This window comes from Petaurus breviceps, unplaced genomic scaffold, assembly GCF_028583685.1.
Source record: "Petaurus breviceps papuanus isolate PSGF00001 unplaced genomic scaffold, PetGlider_PUasm1.0 90625, whole genome shotgun sequence".
Classification (NCBI taxonomy): Eukaryota; Metazoa; Chordata; class Mammalia; order Diprotodontia; family Petauridae; genus Petaurus; species Petaurus breviceps.
Window position 1 is genome coordinate 518,488 of NW_027187289.1, and position 22,152 is coordinate 540,639.

Here is a 22,152-nt window from a genome sequence, read left to right on the forward strand (position 1 = left end):
TGAAACAATGATCCTACCCTCCTGTCCTTTCTTCGCTCTCCCTCTTGTGGCTACCTCAGCTTTAAAAAAAAAAATCCTTTTGGTTGTCTTTAGCAAGCACAGCCGCCTCGGAGCAACCTGGGTTTTTCACTCTCCTGATAACTATGCTTACAAAACTTACAAAACTAAGCTAATCTTTTGTATTTATCCTCCATTATTCATTTTTGTATCCATTTCTGTTTATGTCTTTTAAAAATATGAAGTGGTCAATTAGCTTCCTATCTAGTGACATCAAACTAATGTATATAGCTCTCCTTTCCCCTTTCCTTTTCTCTGAAACCCTTTAAGTCCGTTTTCCCCAAACTGAGTATTCATCAGAATATTCCATTTTTCCTCTCTATCATGAATTCTAAGATGTAATGATCATTAGTCCCTCCACCCCCAAAATGCCTTTACTTGAGAAACCTATTTCTCCCTTTTAGTCAGAATTAGGTCAAGAATAGGAGTGTTTATTTTAGCTACCAAGAGGGACTGGAAAGTTAAGGAAGTGTATAAGGCATCTTATGGCAGTCAGAGACTTTCTAGGGAATTCATTGGTATCATTGTAAAGGAAATCACTGGATGAGGATTTTTGCTCCGAGCTACTAACACACTTGGATATTAACAGCAGCAAATCAAGCAACTGAGAAGCAAGAGCGAAAGGTTTAAAACCATTAAGAAAAAATAGGCTTATGGCTCAAAAACAATATAGTTAAAATCCAGTGTTTCTCTAAATCTTACTCTGCTCATTCATCTTTTGTATATTTGTTGTTTTTAATATTGTTATCCTTTCCTTCATAAACAAATAATTCTATTTTTGAGAAGGGTAATTAGGTGGAAAAGTTTATCTTGCTCAGTTCAGGTTTTTAAGGGTATAGCCAAAATATTACCTCTTACCTGGTAGCAAAAAATACTCCAATTGCAGTTAAAGTACTATGAGTGCTAGATTTGGAAATCTACATATATAAAGTGATTAAAGTGGTATAAATACTATGGGGAAAATGTTGTAGGAGAGGGCTGAAGAGGTGAGAGGTGGAAATTATTTAATTATGAAAGACAGAAGTGAGACTTGCTTGCTGTTTACTATTTTCCTTCCTCCAGTAAATTACCTATGTACCCAGACATGGCAGCACTTCCTGAAGAGCTCTGGTATTGATGGCAAAATTAATCTGACCACCAACATTTCAAAAACTCTATATATGGTACACCACAAACCACACATTAGAGCTGAATGGAATGTCAAATTATCTAGCATAGCCCCTTATTTTACAGTTGAGGAAATAGGATCCCAGAGAGATAGGGTGATGGTCACACAAGGTCACACAGCTGGTTAGTGGAAGAGCCAAGACAAGAACTCCCAAGTTGCAGTTCAACATTCTTTCTTCCACATCACTCTTTCTAAGAGACTTTTAAGTGCCATTGCAGTTCTGTTACAGCTTCCTCTAATCCACCTCCCATCCTGTTATGCACACACACACACACACACACACACACACACACACACACACACCACCAACAACAACAACAACAAAGAACTTGGGGAAAAGACACATTTTAATGTACAGTGGTTTTGAAAATTGAACTGATTTCTGAAAGGTGTGAATTTGCTAGATGGCAGTGTCATCACACCAGATGAAAAACATACAGGATTCTCACAATATGCAAAGAAATGCACACATTTTCATTTTCCTTACATAACATTCATTTTAATGCTACTCCCAGTTCTTTCACTACATGTGAGCATTTGGTTGTTTTTCTGCCTTTAGTCTCTTCAAAGCCAAGGCTGAATTATACATTCTGTTCCACTGCTGAAGTGGGAACTATAGCCAGACACTGCACTGGGTTCTGAGTCTTACATAACAGTACTGCAGACAGAAGCACAATTTTAAGTAGGTTTCAGGAGCTTACGTTAACTTCAGGTAGGTTCCAGTTTCCCTGACTCCCCTTGGAACATAACTTAAGTCTCCTCTTTGAAATGTCCTTCCAGTTTCAGCATAAATCATTTTCCATTGCTTATTCCCTCGCAGTGGTAAAGGCTTTCTTTATTTCCCACTTCAAGTCCTGGGGCCCCCTTGAATGAAGCTGCTTCAAATTGGCAGCAGTCTATTGAATCTAAGATATTGGCTATCCTTCAGAGAACAAACATCCTTTCAATGCAGATTTTTGAAATAATTTCAAAGTACAAGTACTCATTTTATTAATTAAAATATGTTGCATCTGGTGTCCTCCATATCTTAAATAATATTTTTCTGCCATGTCATAATAGCATTTTAAATTCTTTAACAGTTAATTTCAAACTGATTTTCTTACCCTAATTTAGTACATTAAGATTATAGCTATGCTATAAAAATATGCTATGACATATATAAACATCTGGTTATTTCATTTGCATGTGATACCTTCCTCTGGAAAAAGTTAGATATTTTATTAGATTGTAGTAGATCTGAAAATACTCTTGGCAAGATGCTTCCTGAAAAATTCAAATCCAAATACATTTGTCTTTTTGTGCTATCCAAAAGTCTCGATTTTTATGGATTTGACATAAAGCCATGAGAGGTGAAAGATTATTCTCAGATACATAATTTCTATTCAAATGGATTTATATCCAGATGGCCTATATTTCCAATAAAGATCCAATATATCTGTCCTTAAAGAGGACTTTTTTTCTATATATTTCTTTTCATTTTAAAGTTCAGCTGTTAATGATTTGTGAAACTGTAACTTTTCACACTTAGCCTGAAATATGACTGAAAGAATTTTGGTCAAATATACCAGAATGGAAAATGTCAAGGAAAAAAAAATCTTTTCATCAAAAGTATGCGTCACTGACATCAGAGGGCTTTGTATTTACTTTGCAAACATTCTTGTCATTATAGAAGCCAGCCAGGCCCTTATGTTAATCTATAGTGATAGATTTGCTATTCCTCAGCAAAACAATTATTTTGACTAAACACCTCTTTAGCAATCTGCTAAATATTACAGATATTTTGCCAAACAGTTGGCTGCTCTTCTCCAAAATGGAACCAGCTATAGATTTATCCAAGGACCGCAGTTTAAGCTGGTAGTCTTGGAAACCCCTTCTGCACGAAACCCCTTCTGCATAAATAAAAATACTTCTAAAAAAACCAGTCAAATTTGGTATAAAGCACAAACTGCCCTTCTCATCACTATATTCTTTTTTCACTATAAATAACTGGCAATGCTACTTCTCAGTGTCTTTAAATCTCCCTTTAATTATCTTTGACCTTTCCATATAATGGCAGTTTATAAATGACTGTGTAATAGGCCAGGCAAAGTTCCTCCAAAGTGTTCATATATTAACACATACAATTAGCAGTGCATTAATTAATTACCTCACTTCTGGTATCTTATGTTATCTTCAGGCAATAAAGTCTTGCTTTTGGCTTTCTGTAATCATGTAGTCAGTGTTCAAGTATAAAACTGTAGTTGAGCCCAAAATCTGAACTATCTTTCTGAAGCAAATTCAGGGCTTGTCCCAACTAAAATGCTCCCTGAAGTTTGCCTTGCAGCCAAAAACCAAAAGATTTAGACAGTGGTGGCTGGTATAGATTGCAGGTGAAGAATAAAGGGGAAAGAACAGAGATTTGGTGAAATGTTGGGGATAGAAAAAAGGACAGAGATGGGGTTGGGGGCAGGGGAGCATAACGGAATACTACTAGAGACTATTACTGAGGAACATGAAAAAGAAAATAGGGGAGTATGGTGGGTGAGTGGGAAGAGGCAGGTCTTCCATACCTTCACTTTTGCTTTTAAAAGAAAACCATGCAATTTAGTATCATTGCTGAATTGTTGGGTTTTTGTTTTGTTTAATCAGAAATAAATTTATTTTAAGGAGGCAATGGGGAGATAGAATTTATATCTTTTGCTTTGTGCTAGAGGTTAAGGCTGTCTAACCTTGGGTTCCCAAGGAATTTAGGAAGGAAGGAAATTTTCTTCACCTGACCCTGGAACACCCCTCTTCCTTACCAGCTGGACTTCACGCCTCTTGCATTTAATCCTGTCTGTGGCACACTTCCTGTTGTATATATAGGACAGAGAAGGGGAGGGGGAGGACTTCCTATTCTCAATTTCCACTGAATTCTTTCAACTTTAACTGCCCTGCACAACCTCAGAGACACCTTATTTATTCCGTTCTTTTCCAGTCATTACAGTGGGAGGTTTTTTTTTTCCTTTTTGTGCTGTTTGCTCAGCTATGGGGGTGGGTTTGGGAGGGGAGCAATCACAGGAACACAGGAAGAAAAAGGACCTCCTAACACTAGTGGGCTCCCATAGAACAGCACTGCCTAGAAGTACTTAACCTGAATTTCGATATCAATGATATTTTGAGATATCTGAGGTTCTCAGACCTCAGATGTGACCTATAATCAAAATCATAACTAGGAATTCTGGCATCTGGAGCAAACTAAGTTGAGCTGGGTTGACGGAAGAGGATAGGTTGTAGGTATGACCACTCCTAGGCATGGTTAAGGTAGGTTGGAGACTGAGATCATGAAAGTTGAGGAGGTTGATGAATCAGGAGTTCGGAGGGCTGGAAAGGTTAAGAAGCAGGGTAGAAAATAAGGCACTAAACTTATGGGGAGCAGATGAAGAGTGACCATAGATGGCAACAATAAGCATCCGAACAAGAAAGAGTGAACTTTAAAGAGGGACCATAAACAGAGTTGGCATATAGAGAGTATGTCAACTTCTCCTATGGTCCTCTATGCCATGGGGGTGTGAGAGGAGGAGGAGGCGGAGTCAGCCTTAGCAAGAATGTCAAGAGATGTGGTAGCTTTAGCAGAAAGATAGGTCTTCACTAGTGAGCACCAGAAGATAGAAGGGTTCTAAGAAGAGAGCATGCTTAGATCTGAAGAAATGAGGAAACTGAGTCCCAGCTAGACAAGGTAGTCACCTTGTGATGAAGGTCATAAAGGCAGAAGTTGACGGTTATTTAGGTCTTCAGTCTCTGAATTTGGTGATTTTTCACTAAATCAAAACAGAGGAAGATTCACAGAGGACTTAGTAGAAATAAGAGGCCAAGGAGAATAATGACTAGGGGAGAGGAAAACTTAGTTCACTATGGAGGTCAGATAGCAGAAGGCAGTGCCAAGGTGCCTTTGCTTCTGATCCACTATGCACTGATCCTGGGGGTCCCTTGTGATTCAGTTTCATAGGCCAAGCAGCTGGATGAGAAGAGGAAAGTAATGTAGGGCTTGTTCACCCTGCTGAAAGGAAAGAAGCACAAGTGCTAGAGAACACAGAGACAGCGGTGACAGTATGGGTTTCAACGAGGGCACACATAGCTGATGCTGGAAGGGAATGAGGGGCAAAAAAACAGGCCCCCTTGTATCCCCTGAGATGGTAGCACAGTCCTGGGGCATTGTTTTAATTTAATAAGGTATAGTTTAGCTGCCTCACTATAACACAGTTTTGAAATGACAGTGTTTGAAAGCTGTCTCTTGGAAGATTTCCTCGATTGGTTTCTCCTTGCTGTTTTGTGGTTTGGATTCATAGAGCTGTTGGCCTTTCCTCTTAATTTTCCTTGGTGATTAAATGAAACAATAAGTGTTCTTATTTGAATGTGACATCAAGAGCAGTCACTTTGTAAAGGAAGTCATTTGACTTCTCTGGATCTTTGAAATGAGTGTCATACCTTAGAAAAATATAGGCATTTCTGGAACAGTTGTCTTGAATTTCCCTGTTTAAGGAACAGTGTATAGTTCCTGAAAAAGTCACTTAATCTAAAGAGAGCTTTTGTTCTTATAATGGCACTTTGTGGCCGAAGGAAATCCTTAAATTCTGATTAGTTTGGATCAACTTCAAAATCACTTCATTTGTTAATTATAATCATGTTAAAGTCTAGTTAAAGGGCTAGAAGCTTAGAAGGTGGTGGGAATAGAAAAGTCAAGTGAACAGATTTAATCCCTATTAAAGTGATGTAGTTAATTAACAAAGAAAAAATCTACATACTGCATTCATAGCTCTAGCTAGCCTCTTTACAGGTGTATGCCATTGACCTTTGGGAGCACAGTGGAAACTGGGTAGAGAGGATGGATGCATCAGTTCATAACATGCATCATATTAAAAAACAGATCTCTAAGTATATCCCTATTACAAAGAGGCAAGTGTACAAAGAGCACTGGATCTGGCATCAAGAGGATATGGGTTTGAATCACAGCTCTGCAGAAGTAATGCTTCCCCTTTTGGCTTAACACAAGGAGAAACTTCCTTAATAATGTGAGCTATCCAAAAGGGAACTAAGCTAAGAGCAGCTAAATGACTACGTGTCAGAATTCTGTGAGGATGACAAAAGGACAGCACTAGATGACCCCAGGATCCACTTCCAACTCTGATTCTATGATACCTGGGGAGCTTGGGTATTTCACAAAGTCTCTGTGCCTCAATTTCTTTTTCTATTAAATGAAGGGGGTGCGACAGCTAGGTGGCTGAGTTCAATTCTGGCCACAGACATCTAGCTGTGTGACCATGGGAAAGTCACTTAACCCTGATTACCTCCCCCCCTTAAAAAAAATAAATGAAGCGGTTTTTAAGATAATCTCCAAGGTGTATTAAAGTTCTAAATCCTATGATAAATATTATTCTTGGTAAACCAGAATCATTCTTTATATACAAAGGACAACACTTGCTTTTGTTATTTTTTTTTTTTAAGATTGAGGGCATCTCATGATTAAATCATGTACTAAAATCCTTCCCAGTTCTTCTCTGCCTACATTTGAAGAGTAAGAATTATATTACAATGCAACATTTCCCTGTTTCCCCTATTCCTATTCTCCCCAATTTCTACCTCAAATGATTAGTGTTGAGTAGCCCTTAATTCTAATAGAGCAAGTAATGAAAACATTCAAGCAATCGTAGAATCAGAATTGGTTATTGTTTCCCTTAGTGAATGCCTGCTATAAGGCAGGCATGCCTGTGTGGATACTAAACTATAAGTTTAGACAGAGTGCCTAAGTGCCTGGCTATTGAGACCACTGTGGTTTAAAGTAACATGTAGAATGCTGTCATTTTGAAATAAGTCATAGTAGACACTCCTTTGGATCATACCTGATTGGGTTTCAGAATTATTTGACTTGCTGCTCATAATGTGGCCACTGAACTTTCCTGAGTATTTTGCCTTTGGCATAATAAGGTTAATACCATATTGATGACCTGAATAATTCATACATGTGTGAGGACTTAAAGATTAATAGTTAAGCAGATCCTTTGATATCTCATCCAATATTACTGCTCCCTTGCTATACTGCATTAATTTGAGGGTTTTATTTTTTTTCAATCTGTGCAATTTGAGACTTAAGTAGGCATTGCTTAATAGAAAGTTACAATAAACTACTCATTTGAGTAAGTGACCAATGGACATTTTAGCAATTCTTGGTCTTATCTGTCACTGTTAGGCCTGATGTTTGACAATATTATATTTGTTATCTTTATCTTTTACAGAGATAATAATAGCACTTGCCTCATATAATTGTTATGAGTGCCAAATAAGATAATACATGTGAAGTGCTTTGCAAACTTTAAAGTGCTATATAAATTTTAGCTATTATTATTACTAGTATCATTATTAGATATTACGATAGGTTGTCATTAATTAATTCATGATCTGATACCAGGTATGGTTTTATTTTTAATGTGCTCAAATCTTGTGTAGCATCTTGTGTTCTCTTTTCTGTGGAAAAGGGAACTCAGACTAATGCTTTCAGTTCTGGATTTTGGTTGAGCCAACAATTTGCTAAATACAAAATATCTGGAATCTCATCTTTCATCCATGGTTTTCCGTCACTGAAAAGAAAGTTTATTTGAGAGACTATTGTCTGTCTGGCATGTAATAATGAATAAATTTTCCTCTTTGAATTTGATATCCTTCATAGCAGAGGAATTTGCCAGAATTTCTAAGAAAAAGGGGCAGCAAAACTGTGAATTTGACTGGTTATTAACTGTCTAGGAAAGGGCTATTAGGTAGCAGCTGAGCCTTCAGAAGCAGCCCACAGAAAGTATTAGCACGGTCCAGTGTGGGAGAGGTTGGTTAACCCTGTTGCAAATACTGGAGAAGGTCAGGCACACCAGCCCCTGGAAATGTTTCAGTTGCTACAGCCCGTGTAGGTACTTACAGTGGCCACCATTTTCTCCCACCTAGTGCTATTGCCCTTGGCTCCTGACTATTGCTTTGCATTTTGCTCCCATTCCCTGGGCTGGATTGGAAAAGCTTTCCTCTTGACTGTCTCCACCAGCATTCTGGAATGACAAGGGTGCAATGAGTATCATAGAACTACTGTCACCACTGATCAAACATACTCTGGCCCCTACAATAGCCCACTTCAGATGAGCATAATAAACTATTTCTTGGTAGAGAAGACAAAGCACCACACAGGAAAGAAAAACTTAATGTTTCTTTTTAGCTCTGAGAGCACTGGGTACATTAGGCAAAGCATACATAAGGTGTCCATAAAATAAAACTTCCTTGTGCCATAATTTCTAGATCTGCAAAATGGGACTAATAATGTTATGCTATGAAGATCTCATGAAAATGACCCTGAAAGCCTTTTAAGGGCTGCTAAGGGGCATTAAAAAAAATTCAACGTGGATGGATAAAACTGTCATAAATAGTACTCTGGACATGAAATTCAGAGTTTTATTCAGAGCTACTTATTTGAAGAGGGAACATAAAGAGAGCCTTGATTATTGAGTTGAGAGATGTTAATACCCAGCTAAAGCTTTAGCTTTATCTTTTAGCTTTATCATGAGGTATATCACTGATCCAGGTTATTTTTGTGGTCTAATTTAGTTAATCATATTTAAGACTCTGCAATAAAAAATATATTTTAAAAATTCCATACAGGTTCTTTAAAAAAAAATAAAAGTGTATACATTGTTAGGGTTTGAGAGTCATTACCTGAAAAAAAGATGCTGATTTGAAAAGTAGATTTCAGCCCCAAGGATATACTCATTTCTGAGAAACGTGTGTATCTCTGGCCTGTGCTAATGAATTCAGGGTGCATTCTGATGCCTTGGTCTCACAGCCATAAAATTACAAAATATATATAACAATAGCTAATCTATTAGATCAGAGAACTAAGAATTAAATACATATGTATAAAATATATATGCATACATATATTAATGTATATGTACATGTAATTGTCAGCTCTTAAGAAAGTCTCATAATAAAAGCACTAAGAAAATATATGATTTTAAAAAGAAAAAAACAACAGAATACCAAATTAATACTTCTAAAAGACTAGTATAAAGTAAAGTATAAAATTCTACTTGTTCTTAAAATTTGACAATCTAATTGAATGAAGGAGGTCTCTCTAAAACTAAAGGCTAAAGATATAACTTTCTAATAGAAAAAGTATTTGGATCCCACCAGAAAAGGAAAAAAAAACCCATCCTCTCACTTTAACTTTGCTCTTTGGCAGCAGTAACTAAATCCAATATTTTGTGGCTAATCCAGTTTCATAAATTTTTCAAGTTGGCAGGGACATGAGACCATTCACTCAAAACTCAATTCTATAGATGAGAAACGGAGGCTCGGAAAGTTTCAGTGACTTATTGGAAGTCACACAGTAGTTGAGAAAGACTTTACTCTCCCTTTGAGCACTGGGGTTGTCATGTCTTATGAAATTCTGAAAAAGCAATCATAGGGTCATGGCTTTCATGAGACCTTAAAGGTTACCTTATCTGGGGGTGGCTAGGTGGAGCAGTGAATAGAGCACCTGCACTGAAGTCAGGAGGACCTGAGTTCAAATCCAGCCTCAGACACTTAACACTTACTAGCCATGTGACCGTGGGCAAGTCACTTAACACCAATTGCTCTGCTTTCCCCCCTTCAAAAATAAAGGGAAAAAAACAAAGGTTATTTTATCCAACCCTGTCTTTTTATAGATGGCAAGATGGGGGCGCGGGGGGAGACATAAAGTGACTTAAACCCAAAGTAACACAGACAGAAAGAAGTAAAACCAAGAGCTGAATTCATGAATTTGTGCTCCAAATCCCAAATCCAATGGTATTTCAACTATAACACTTGTATTTCTCAAATCTGCAGTGGTTAAGAATCAGACCATTCTTCACTATAATGTCCACATTCACATACATTTTACACTTAGAAATTATCTTTCATTTCAATGGACAATAGTCAGTCAGACTTTATCACTGCCAGATTCTTTAAAAAAAAAAGTTTTTTGAATTCTCAGAAGAACCTGAATTCAAAATGTAATTTTTAATATTTTTAATTATCTCTCAAATCAAATGAAGGGGAAAAAAAACTTGCCCATCTATGTAGGGACCTGTTAACTTGAGCTTCCAGATGTTCAAAAATGTAATTGATTTTAAGAAACAAAAAGATGGATTTTTTTAAAAGTGACTAGCAAGAAAAACAAAGAATTACATGTTTTTAATGCAAAGAAAAAGCAAACCCATTTTTGAATAGAAAGTGGTCAAACTTCCCTGGTACTCTATTCTCTTAAATTCAAAACAGATCTTTTACAGTTTCGATCCTTTTTTAAAAATGGAAGATAGTAGATTCATAGATTGGTATGCTTAGCTTCAATTTCTGTGGCAAAATTTTGGAATACATTACCAAAGGAATGGCATTTAAAAATTCTGGAAAGACAAGTGATATAATCAGTGATATCAGGCATGTTTTCATAAAGAACAATTATCCCAAACTAACTACAGTTCCATTTTTGATAGGTTAAATGTCAAGATCTTTTTAAATCGTAATATTATCATGTAATGTGTAGATTAATTGAGCAAGAGAATATACCTAGATTTCGAAAAAGCACTTGACAAATTTTTTCACAAAATGCTTGAGAGCAAGGTGGAAAAATGTAGGCTAGGTAATAATAGTTATATGTATTAGTTAAATGGACCCAAAGAGTAGTCATTAATGGATCAAAGTCAAAATGAAGGGAGATCTGTGCTGAAGTATTTCTGGAATCTGCCCTTAGCCCTATTCTATTCAATATGATTTTTATCAATGACTTGGATGACAAAATTATGGGATAACAGGTGTTCTAAGGCTCAGAATCCAAGAAGAGAACAATGGCTAGAAAAATGAACTGAATCTAATAAAATTAAACTTAATAGTAACATGTGTAAAATTCTGTACTTCAGTACAAATAACTAATTACACATCTAGATAACAGTTTCTGTGAAAGATTTCTGGGTGTAAGTAGGTCTCAAGTTCAAAAGGAGTCAAGAGAATCGTATAAAAGTAGCCAACATTTCTATATCACTTAAAAGTTTGCAAAATGCTGTACATGCTTTATTTCATTTGATCCTAGAAACTTCCTTTTGAGGAAGGTGCTGCTGTTATGCAGATAAGAAAACTGATATCCAGAGAAGTTATTTGCCTAGGGTCTCCCCGTAAAGGTCAGAAGCCAGACTCTTGGTCCAACACTCTTCCCACAAGAAGCTATTCTAGTCTGCCCTGATAAGGATAGTGTCCCAAAAAAGGGAGGTGATAGTCCAATTATATTCTTCCCTGGTGATGCTTCATCTAGAAAACTCTTCAACTCTGAGTACCATATTTTAGGAAGAGTTGTATGACAAGCTATTGTGTGTCCAGAGAAGGATGGCAAGCAAGGTGAGGGGACTAGACACCATGTCACACTGAAGGAGCTCAGGGATGCTTTGCTGTTGTTTGGTCATTTTTCAGTCATGTCTGACTCTTTGTGACCCCATTTGGGATCTTCTTGGCAAAGATACTAGAGTGGTTTTCCATTTCCTTTTCCAGGATGCTTAACCTAGAGAAAAGTCAACCTGGGCTGGATTTGAAGGGATAATAGCATAGCTTTAAGCATCTGATAATCTTATCATGTGGAACAATTAAGACTTGTCCTGCTTGACTATAGGGTGGAATTAAGAGACATAGGTAGAAATCAGAGTCCTAGTCTGATCTAAAGAAAAACTTCCCAACATTTAAACAATCTAAAAGTGGAAAGGATTTCCCAGAGGTATTAGGTTCTCCTTGAGCAGAGGTTTCCAAGAGGACTCTAAATGGCCACTTGATAGTAATTTGATAGATGAGATTCTTGGTTAGGTATAGGTTGAACTAGATGACCAATGCAAATCTCTTCCAACTCAGATACTGTTACAGAGCAACACGATAAACAAATTCTACTTAAGAAACACAAGGTTTTTGAAACAATAAGAAAATCATTGTGCTATTTTAGCCAGTCTTAGGAAAACAAAGAAAATAGAAACTCACATTTTTGGGGCACTCTGAGATTTACAAAGTGCTTTTCTCACAGTTCTGTAAAGTCAGTAGGAGAAGCATTATTATCTTCATTTTGCAGATAAGAAAATGGAGGCTCAAAGAGGAGATGCATGCTCTGGGTTACAGGGAGCTAGCAAGTAGCAGGGCTAGGATTCATACTTTAATAATTTCTAACTCCAAATACAGAACTTTTACCATGACTATGCCCCAGGTTAAGTAAATACAATATACGGCAACCCAAATTTTCAATTCAGACAATGTAGATGGTTATTATTCATTTTTAAAAGAGTATTTTATTATACAAGTATTCACCATGCCATAACTTTACACAGCATACTTTCAAAAAGCATTTAAAGTATGATCCAATTTCAATCCAACTTTTCAAGAAGATGACTACTATATAAATTAAGATTGTCCTATACCCATAAAATCTTAATTTATTCTAAGTAGGATATTATGTTCAATGCTTTGACATCATAATAATTTAATAAGTATTACTTGATGGCTATCTTTGCATATAAATTTAAAAGTTTAACTGTTACTATATGGTAGATTTATAAATTGGGAGCTTTCATTTTTCTGATGAATCAAGGTCAGATGCATTAAGAAGCTGGCACATCATCTATCTACTCCTTGGCAGAAGGGGCCAGAATTATTAAGATGTCTCTATGAGTGGAATGACTGGCATTTCCTAAAACTGTAAATATTCTCTTCCCAGACCCTTAGAGTTAGAGGGGCTTTCATAGGTCACCCAATCTAATCTCTATCTCTAGCTTAAGCCTCAACTGTAATAATGCCGGAGGAGTTCATTCAGCCTCTGCTTACACATCTTTCTCAGGAGACAAACTCAGAGGCCATGAGGGAGCCTATTTTCAGACATCTCTCATCATCAGGAAGATGTTTCCTTCACTGTGCCAGAATATTTCTGCCTAGACCTTCTGCCTGTTCCAGGTCCTGCTTTTGCCTTCCTTGTCCAAGTAGAATAAGTCTACTCCTTTTACCACCAGGCAATTTTTCTGATATTCAAGGACTGTTATCACTGAAGATTGTCATTTCCTCCCTTACCCCCATCAGGTCTTTTCTTCAGGTTAAATATTCCCAGAGCCTTTAAGCAACATTTTAATTGTGGTTTTCTGTTCTATGACCAACCTGGTTGCCTCTTCTGGGTTTCTTCTAGCCTCTTCAATGCCCCTTCTGGATGGGACATCCAAAATTGAAACTTATGATACCCTATAGGTGGCCCGACCAGGGTTCATTGGTATATTATCTCCTCTTCTCTGAACACTATACTTCTATTAAAAATGGTAATTAAAAAATAAAAATATAATATAATATAATTTTTAAAATGGTAATTTTGACCAACACATCACACTGCTAATTCCTATAAAGCTCACAGTTAACTAGAATTTCCAGGTTTTTTCCATATAAATTGCTTTCAGTTTATGCCCCCATGCCCATTCCATATTTATGCAGTTGAATGTCTTTGTTTTTTATTTTTACCAAAGTTCAGCACTTTATATTTAAATTTTCTCACTTTGTTATGTTCAAACTACCATTTCAGCTGGTCAAAATCCTTTTAAATCCTGATTCTATCATATAATGTTAGCTAACTCCATGATTTTTGTGTCATCTGCAAATATGATTTCCTTTATACCTTAATTTAAGTCATATATAAAGATGATAAATAAAATAGAGCTATGAACAGAACCTTAGACTGCCCCACTAATCAACATTGTTTGGGTCTAGCCAATAAAATAATTTAAAACCCAGCTAATGATACTGGTTTTTTTTTGACATACAGGTATCACGAATGCCATTCTGAAATCCAGATTTACTATGTAAAAGCCTACCCTCATGAGCTGCATACACACATACACACACACACACACACACTATTCCTTTTATAATATATTCTGAAATTTTACCAACAATCATCATCATGTTTGTTGGCTTAAAGTCTAAAGTAATTTACCTACTCACATTTTTTTTAATGAAGCATGTGCTCATCTGCAGTTCTGAGGTATGTGTCATTTTACCCGCATTTTCCTCAAAGACAGTTCAGCAATGGCATCAGTACTCTGAAGTCTAGTTTGCACCAGGTTATTGAATTCATTGAGGGCATCTACGTATTCTCTTAGCATCCTCTTAGTTATTTTGTTTTTCATTTATCAATTTGGTCATTTTTGTTCTGTCTTTCACAGTCTGAAGACAATTCTTCCTTGATAAATAAAAAAGAAACAAAATTGTAGTTAAGAATTTTTGTCTTCTCTTCATCATCTTATTGTCCCATCTATAATCAGAGATCTTCTTAATTTTCTACTTGCTTTCAGTACTGCCCTCCAAACCAAAAGCATTGGTAATGTTGTCATACTTTTGTCATTAGCATTTGTCATAAGCCTCAGTTCATGGTGAAAACTAATTCCCAGACACTCCTCTTATGGGATCCTTTTGCTTTCTTCTTCAGTTACTTGTTCTTGCTTCAAGTTCTTATATATGTCCTTCAAAAATATAAGTTGGAGAATGAACAATCTTTTTCTTCTTCACTGAATCATCTGTAAAATGGGAGCAGTAAACAAAATTATCTAGGTCATCCCAGCCATAAATCCTGTGAAAAGTTATAATCACAATTTAATCATAAGAATTTCATTCTTGAGTCTCACAGTCCTCTTGAGTCTCCTCTTTTAGAGGCACAGGCCATGAGATCCTACTTATTTTCTGTCTTTGAACACTTATAATTGTTGCCTAAAGATTAAAATATTCATCAGATTATATCTTGCATTGCCTTTCTTATCTATTACTAATCCTATGAGGGAAGGTTAACAGCCTCCCAAAATGCCCATCATTTTCACTTCACCCACTAGCTCCTCATTATTGGTCAAAATTATTACCCCTCTTTGCTTTCCTTACCTTCTGAAAGATAAAACTATTTAAGAGGCAAGTTCACAATTTCTCAGCTAATCTGTTTTGGGAAGAGGAAGACTTCCTGAAATTAGCTGGATGGATTGTCATGAACCAGAGCACCTAAATTTTTCAGGCAACCTCTCAATTTCCACTAAAGTCACTACTGCTTTTTGCCCATGAGCATTTATTGTATATATAACTTCAGCTAATGGCTTCTTATCTTCACAACCAAGATGAAATTTTCCAAAGGCATAGAAAATTATTCTGAATTTCTGATTTTATTTAACACAATATCTGTCATTATATCCCTACCATAGGCTATGTAAATATCATGTTAAATAATTAAAAGAACTGTCGTGGGAGTTGCTCCCAGCATCTCCTGTGACTGGGGAAGAGATAGAAACTATATAGTGAGAGCATGGAAGGAAATTTTCCCTGTAGTAATGAAGATAACCCCTCCAAGAGGACAATAGGAGCAGCTTCATGCTTACAAAACTCTGACCTGGTTAGACAGGAAGACCAAGGAAGACTGTGACAAGTTCTCTGACTTGTTTTGAAAATGATAGACTCATAGGTATAAATGCTGGGTCTTTGAATTTCTTGGAGATCAGAAAAAAGGTCACCACCCTCAGTGAACACAGTAAACTGAAAATGGGGCCTTTTGCAAAATTTTCCCTGGGGGCTTCGATCTTACACCATCATGGGCACAAAAGTTGAGCTCTTTTCACACTTGCATGGAGTTTTATTTCAAGCAACCAATTGTCCAGACTGGTGCAATGCTAGTGAAAGCCCTGGCACAGACTAAACTCAGAGCACAGAATTAAACAGGGGACAGAAGGAATATTGCTAATGCCTCATAGGGCCAGAATGGCTGGGGAGGGGGAAAAGAGACAAAGAATCAGGAGGGATACTTGTTGACACCAGATATGGAAATCCTTCCCAAGTTACAAAAGTGGTCCCCATTTAAAATGGACCATCTTGTATCTTGGGCTTTTGCTAATTAACAATATATAATTAACAAACGACTCTATGTATGGAGACAGTTGCCTTACATGTCAGAGATGAGTAACAGTCAAGAGTTCAATAATCCAGGAGGTTGTCTTGATTGATTTCACTACCATATAATTCAGACAGTGTAGTCTGGGGGGGCCTGTAGCAAAAGTGGCATGGGGGAGGCTAGTAAGTGCTTTTTACTTAAGTGCAGTGCTGACTTACAATCCAATTAAAAGTGGGTGGTCTTGCATATTTCTCCGTTAAACTCCCAACCCAAAGAGTTGTTTTAGGTCTTTTGAGTAATTGACCACTTTGTTATGGATTTCTTTTAGGATACATGCGGAAAATATCATTGTTGTGATCTGCCCATTGCTATGCTTTCTGCGGAATGCTTTTTCTCCAGGTGCATCAAAACTTGCGTTATTATAGCTCACATTTTATCCTATTTGGCCTTTTCTTTTCATTAAATAGGCCTGACTATAAATAAATTCTAAAAGGAAAACACATTTTCAGGAATCACAACATTATATGACATGATATTTATATCACAGACATCATAAAGAAGCTCTTAGTAGTTCAGAATAAAATTTAAAATGTCTACGATTTAATACATTGGAGCACAAATTGCTTAAGAAGCTTTGCAGCTAAATGAAGAAACTAAACAATTAACATGTAATATAACTGTATGCCCAGATGTGAAGATTAAGTTAAAATTTTTCAATATGGAGGATATGGGTAGTGTTCTAGTTTAAAAAAAAAAAAGAGGGATGGCTAGGTGGCACAGTGAATAGAGCACCAGCCCTGGAGTCAGGAGGACCTGAGTTCAAATCCAGACTCAGACACTTAACACTTACTAGCCGTGTGACCTTGGGCAAGTCACTTAACCCCAAATGACTTCCAAAAAGCAAAAAAAAAAAAAAGGATATGTGATATTTATTAATTTTTCCAAATCAAATATACATACCTCAACAAAGGATGCATTTTTTTTCCAAACTGAAATGCTAGTGATCATACTAAAAGAAGGTGATACATTAATTAAAACTGATAAAAGAAACAAACATTATTATCTAAAGATATGGCTTTCTATTAAGTCTATATATTCTATAGGCAACTTCAGCAGAGTTCATGCCTTGCTTCTCCATTCTGAAAACTCAAGATGCCATTGCATGATATTGTGTTCTGTTAAGGAACACTTGTATTTACTTACTGTAAGCTATTATTGGGGGGCACTAAAACTATGCTTTCACAAAATATGGCTGGACCCACCTAAAGGAAAACTAAATGAGGGAATCCACATTTCTTAGAAACATAAAGTGTGCTGGAAGGTAATGGCTCTTTTACTGGGTAAATAATCTTCCTCTCTGCAGGGAGATCCTTACTATAAAGAACTTATAAAAAATACTTCCTAAACAAAAACTTTGGGATTTTAAATAAACAAATTATTGGCTAAAACATAACACAGAGTAAACCTCCTCTGCATGAATAGTTGGAAGCTTGCATCTATAAAACTGAATGTTTATAAAGATAGTTATTTATGATAGACTGAATTTAAAGGGTCAGGCTATGTATAGGACATATCTCCCTTTGCCATTGACCCAGAATCATAGAATTTTACAACTGTAAAGGACCTTAGAGCTCAAAGGTTTTACATTAAATTTTCAGTTTCAATGTAATAATTTTTACCTTTGACTAATTTAGAATAAATTTCATATTCATAGGAAATGATCATGTTTCATTTAAACATGGGACTTTAAAATTCACAAAATGATTTCTACTATTTATTTGGTTAATGGAAGTCAGTGAATGAATGTTAGTCAACTTAGAAAAAATGCATTCATTCAATTTTTCATATATACATGTATGTATGTTATACATGTATATACATATGAATATACATATATAAACTCTCTGAATATCATTGATAGCCAGCAGATAAGAATTTATGATGAACTGAATATACAGAAAAGAGCTCTGGGTTATTTTAAAAAGAATGAGATCAGATAACAATGCATGCATGACCTTATACATTATAAGACTGTAACTAGGGATGGAGTGTTGGACCTGGAGTCAGGAATATTTCAGTTGAAATCCTGCCTCAGACATTTCCTGGCTATATGACCTTGGGCAAGTCTCTTAACCTCTGTCAGCTTCAGTTTCCTCGTCTGCAAAATGAAGTAGTTGGATCTGATGGCCTCAAAGGGCCCTTCTACCTCTAAATCGGTGATTCAGTGGTCCCTTGTGTGGACATGCCCTAATGCTGAAATGGCAAAATAAGCTTGAAGAAAATACAGGGGGGAAATTTATTTGCATTGGAAGTGGCATTCTTCATAGTGATCAAATTATCAGAAGTAGTGTGCGATGCAGACACTTTCCTGCATAATTAAGGGTGAATTTGTGTATTCATTATATTCACACCCATATATATTATAAGAAGCTAATGAAAATCCAATAGAATTGACTCCATTTTGACAAACCCTATGCATGAATTTGCGGTTTTTTTATTTTCACAAAAGGATATCTAACAGTGATTTTTTCCCCTTTTAACAGATAATACTGAAATAATCAGCAGAAATGGAATGGAATGCCAAGAAACCGCATTGAGAATAACAAAACATTGTTACTGTACATACTATCCTGTTTCCTCCTCGATAGAATTGCCACAAACTGCATGCTAAATAAAAATGTAGTTCTTCTGGACAGATCACAAACTCTAAGAAGCTAGTGCTGCTATATCATATATGAGTATTAAATATGGTATGCTTAGTATATTCCAACCTAAAATAGTTAACTACCTGATGCCAGCTGTGATGTTTAAAGACATAAAGGGTAAAGTTTACTTTCAAAAGTTCTCTAAACATGGTTTTCTGTCCTAGGAATATTGTCTTATCTCCATAACTATAGCTGATGCAGAAAGCCCAACCAATTTCTTCTTTTCAGACTCAGAACATTTCAAATTTAGCAATAATCAGTTTGCATTGGTTCCAACCTGTCCCAAGTACAGGTTAAATTCTCACTCGAATTATTATCGTTTCCTTTGCCCACTTAATCAAAGGGTAAGTGTTCACTTCTCAATGAGATGATGCTGCAGCAAAGAAAGAAGTGAAGTAAAACTAAGACCTGTCCTACAGGTCTCAAATTCTAATGGAAAATCCAAGGACAAGCACAAGTTCTGGGGATGCATCAAAGCATAGTGTTTGGCTTGCCTGGAGATGCTGTGTTGAATCGTGTGATTCTAGAATAAGAGAAATAGATTAAAAGAAACAAAAACTTTGCACGGTATGAGCTTCATACCCCCAACCAACAAAGTCTTGAAGGTATTATTTTACAAATATATTTTTAATGTTGTTTTATAAGAGAGACTTTGCAGAAGTGCCTAAATTTTGCCAGACTTCATCCAGCTTGAAGGAAAGGAGGCCAATGCCAACAACCTAATCTAAGTGATTAGTCTTTCAAACTCACCATCCAGTTGCCTGTCACAGAATAACACTTTGAAACTAAAGATGTATGTAGTAAAATAAAGAAGCTGTAGGTGAGGAGATCTGTATAATATTCTAATTTAAGTAAATCTGAGGTTAGTCACTTAAAATCTGACTGTGACTTTAATCTAAATTACTATGTAAACAAACAACAAAAAAGTAGATAGTTTCACTTTTAAAAATCCATTACTGTTTTACATTTTAAAAGTTGAATTAAAGGGTTGTAACTGACTACAGCATGGAAAAATAGTTCTTTTAATCTTTTCACCTTAAAGCATATTTTATGTCTCAAAAATATAAAAAAAAAACTTTAATACAAGTACATACATATTATATATACACATACATATATACTATATATGGATGAAACAGATTTTAATGTTGTTTACTTTTTTAAATACTTGGTTGATCTTCAAGGTTATAGCGATACAATTAAATTTTGTTCAGAAAGTTTGTTTTGAAGTTTATTTTAAGCACTATTGTACCAAATATTTCATATTTCACATTTTATATGTTGCACACGTCCGATACAATACCTACATAGTCTTTAAATTATTGTTTCAAAAACAAAACAGCTGTAATAAATGAATATGATGTGTAATTGTTTAAAACATCCCTTTATTTTGTGAGCATATTAGTGATTGCAGTATTTTGACTTAAACTTTTCAGATTGAATGTAAAATATTTTAAATGTTGGCATCACTGCCAATTCTGAAAACTAGAGACACTAACTGTGTCATGATTTGTCTCAAAAAAGATCTGCCATTTTAACTCATGTTGCTCAGAGTCTAATTCCTATCTATTTATATTAAGTCATAGATTTGATCACCCTAACGAGAGAAAAATCACAATCTAAGTGTAATCTAACATAGTGCTTGTACTGTTACATTTGTTTTAATTTGTGGGAAAATATTGTATCTAAACTTTTATTACTTTGGTAGTTTTACCATTATATACTCTTAGTATTTGTAATTTTTCTCAATTCTAACAATGTAGTTATGCTACAACTTGCCTATAGCATTCAAAGTTGTTTTTGTTCATTTTTTTTAATACTTGTTAATTTAGATTCCTTGAAAACTTAGTACACATAACTAAAAGGTAAATTATGAGCATCACTGAAATATTTTTGTAGACTACTTGTTATAACATTGTCTTTCATGTTATTGTTTCATAATTTTGATTTTTTTAAAATGACTATTATACAACTGTTTTCAGCCCTTTAAGATAAACCATCAAAAAGCATCACATATACACATCCCAAGAAATAGAAAAGACTGTATTTTTAATAAGATATCCATTTTCCAGAATTTGTGACTATATTATGCAAAAGGACCATAAGGATACCATTTACAGTAAGGAGGAGGCAAGGCAATTACATAGATGTACAAATATATGTACAACAGATTTTGCTTTTTATTTATTTATAATGTAATTTTATAGAATAATTCTGGGATTTGAGAGGATCTAAAACTATTTTTCTGTATAAATATTATTTGCCAAAAGTTTGTTTATATTCAGAAGAGTCTGATTATGATGAATAAATCTTAAATGCTTTGTTTAATTACAAAAACAAAATCACCAGAATCCAAGATGAGAAAATATCAATTCAGTAAATGCTGTGGTTAAGAGACTGGATCTCCACTTATTTTGAGAACAGCATTTCATTATTGGTTTTCAGTAATTTAACAGCACTTCACCAAAACATTCACCTCAATCACTCCACTGACAACACTTCTACTAAATCTTTCAGTAACACTTACAGAAAGCCCTCATTCATTACCTTTCCATGTAAACAGAAGTCTAATTTGTATCAATTCTATGTTTCAGTTGTAATATTGAGTTCACTCACCCAATGTGCAACCAATGAAATAAAAGAAGCATTTAAAAAGGATTTTATAGTCATTCTTCCTTTCTCTGCTGAGACATATTGACCAAATCCAACTGAATGAAAGTTTGGGCAAGGGTGGTAGGCAAATCTTAGTGTTTGCCACACTCTTAGAGTCTTCAACAATTCAACAAATGCCAATATGAAAGGCAGTTTTCTGTGTGTGGATCTAGGTGGGCTGCAAATGGGCATGGTGTGTACCTGTGTACATATCTGTTTAAAATTTTAAAAGGCACATTTTGGATGACTTTTGGTGTTTATATAATAATAATTATTGTTGTTATTGTTATTAATCAACCCAACTAATAAATGGCAATTTGTTAAGTATCTCCAAAGGATCAGGTACTTGAAGATACAAAAATAAAGATGAAGCATTCCTTGTCCCCAAAGGCTTTCTATCCTGCTAGAAAGATAACATGTCAGGGGCGGCCAGGTGGCACAGTGAGTAAAAGTGCCGGCCCAGAGTCAGGACATCCTAGATCGGTTCCAGCCTCGGATACTTAACACCCACACAAAATAACTGGCCGTGTAACCTTAGGCAAGTTACTTAACCCCAATTGCTTTAAAAAAAAAAAAGAAAGGTAACATGTCCATATACAAAATAAATATAGGGTAATTTTAGGCGGGAGGGACTAGTGTCT

At 35.6% G+C, this 22,152-nt stretch overlaps 1 protein-coding gene across 7 annotated transcripts in view; it reads left to right on the plus strand.

Annotated features, from left to right (window-relative positions):
• The window catches only part of MBNL2 (muscleblind like splicing regulator 2), a 193,976-nt gene extending 172,459 nt beyond the window's left edge, over nt 1–21,517 (plus strand). For all 7 annotated transcript variants that reach the window (XM_069064147.1, XM_069064144.1, XM_069064141.1 and 4 more), the window contains one exon: nt 18,698–21,517. In XM_069064147.1, coding sequence (XP_068920248.1) covers nt 18,698–18,712 — 15 coding nt within the window. In that variant the 3' untranslated portion in view covers nt 18,713–21,517. The remainder of the gene's footprint in view (nt 1–18,697) is intronic.
• Nucleotides 21,518–22,152: the final 635 nt, after the last annotated feature.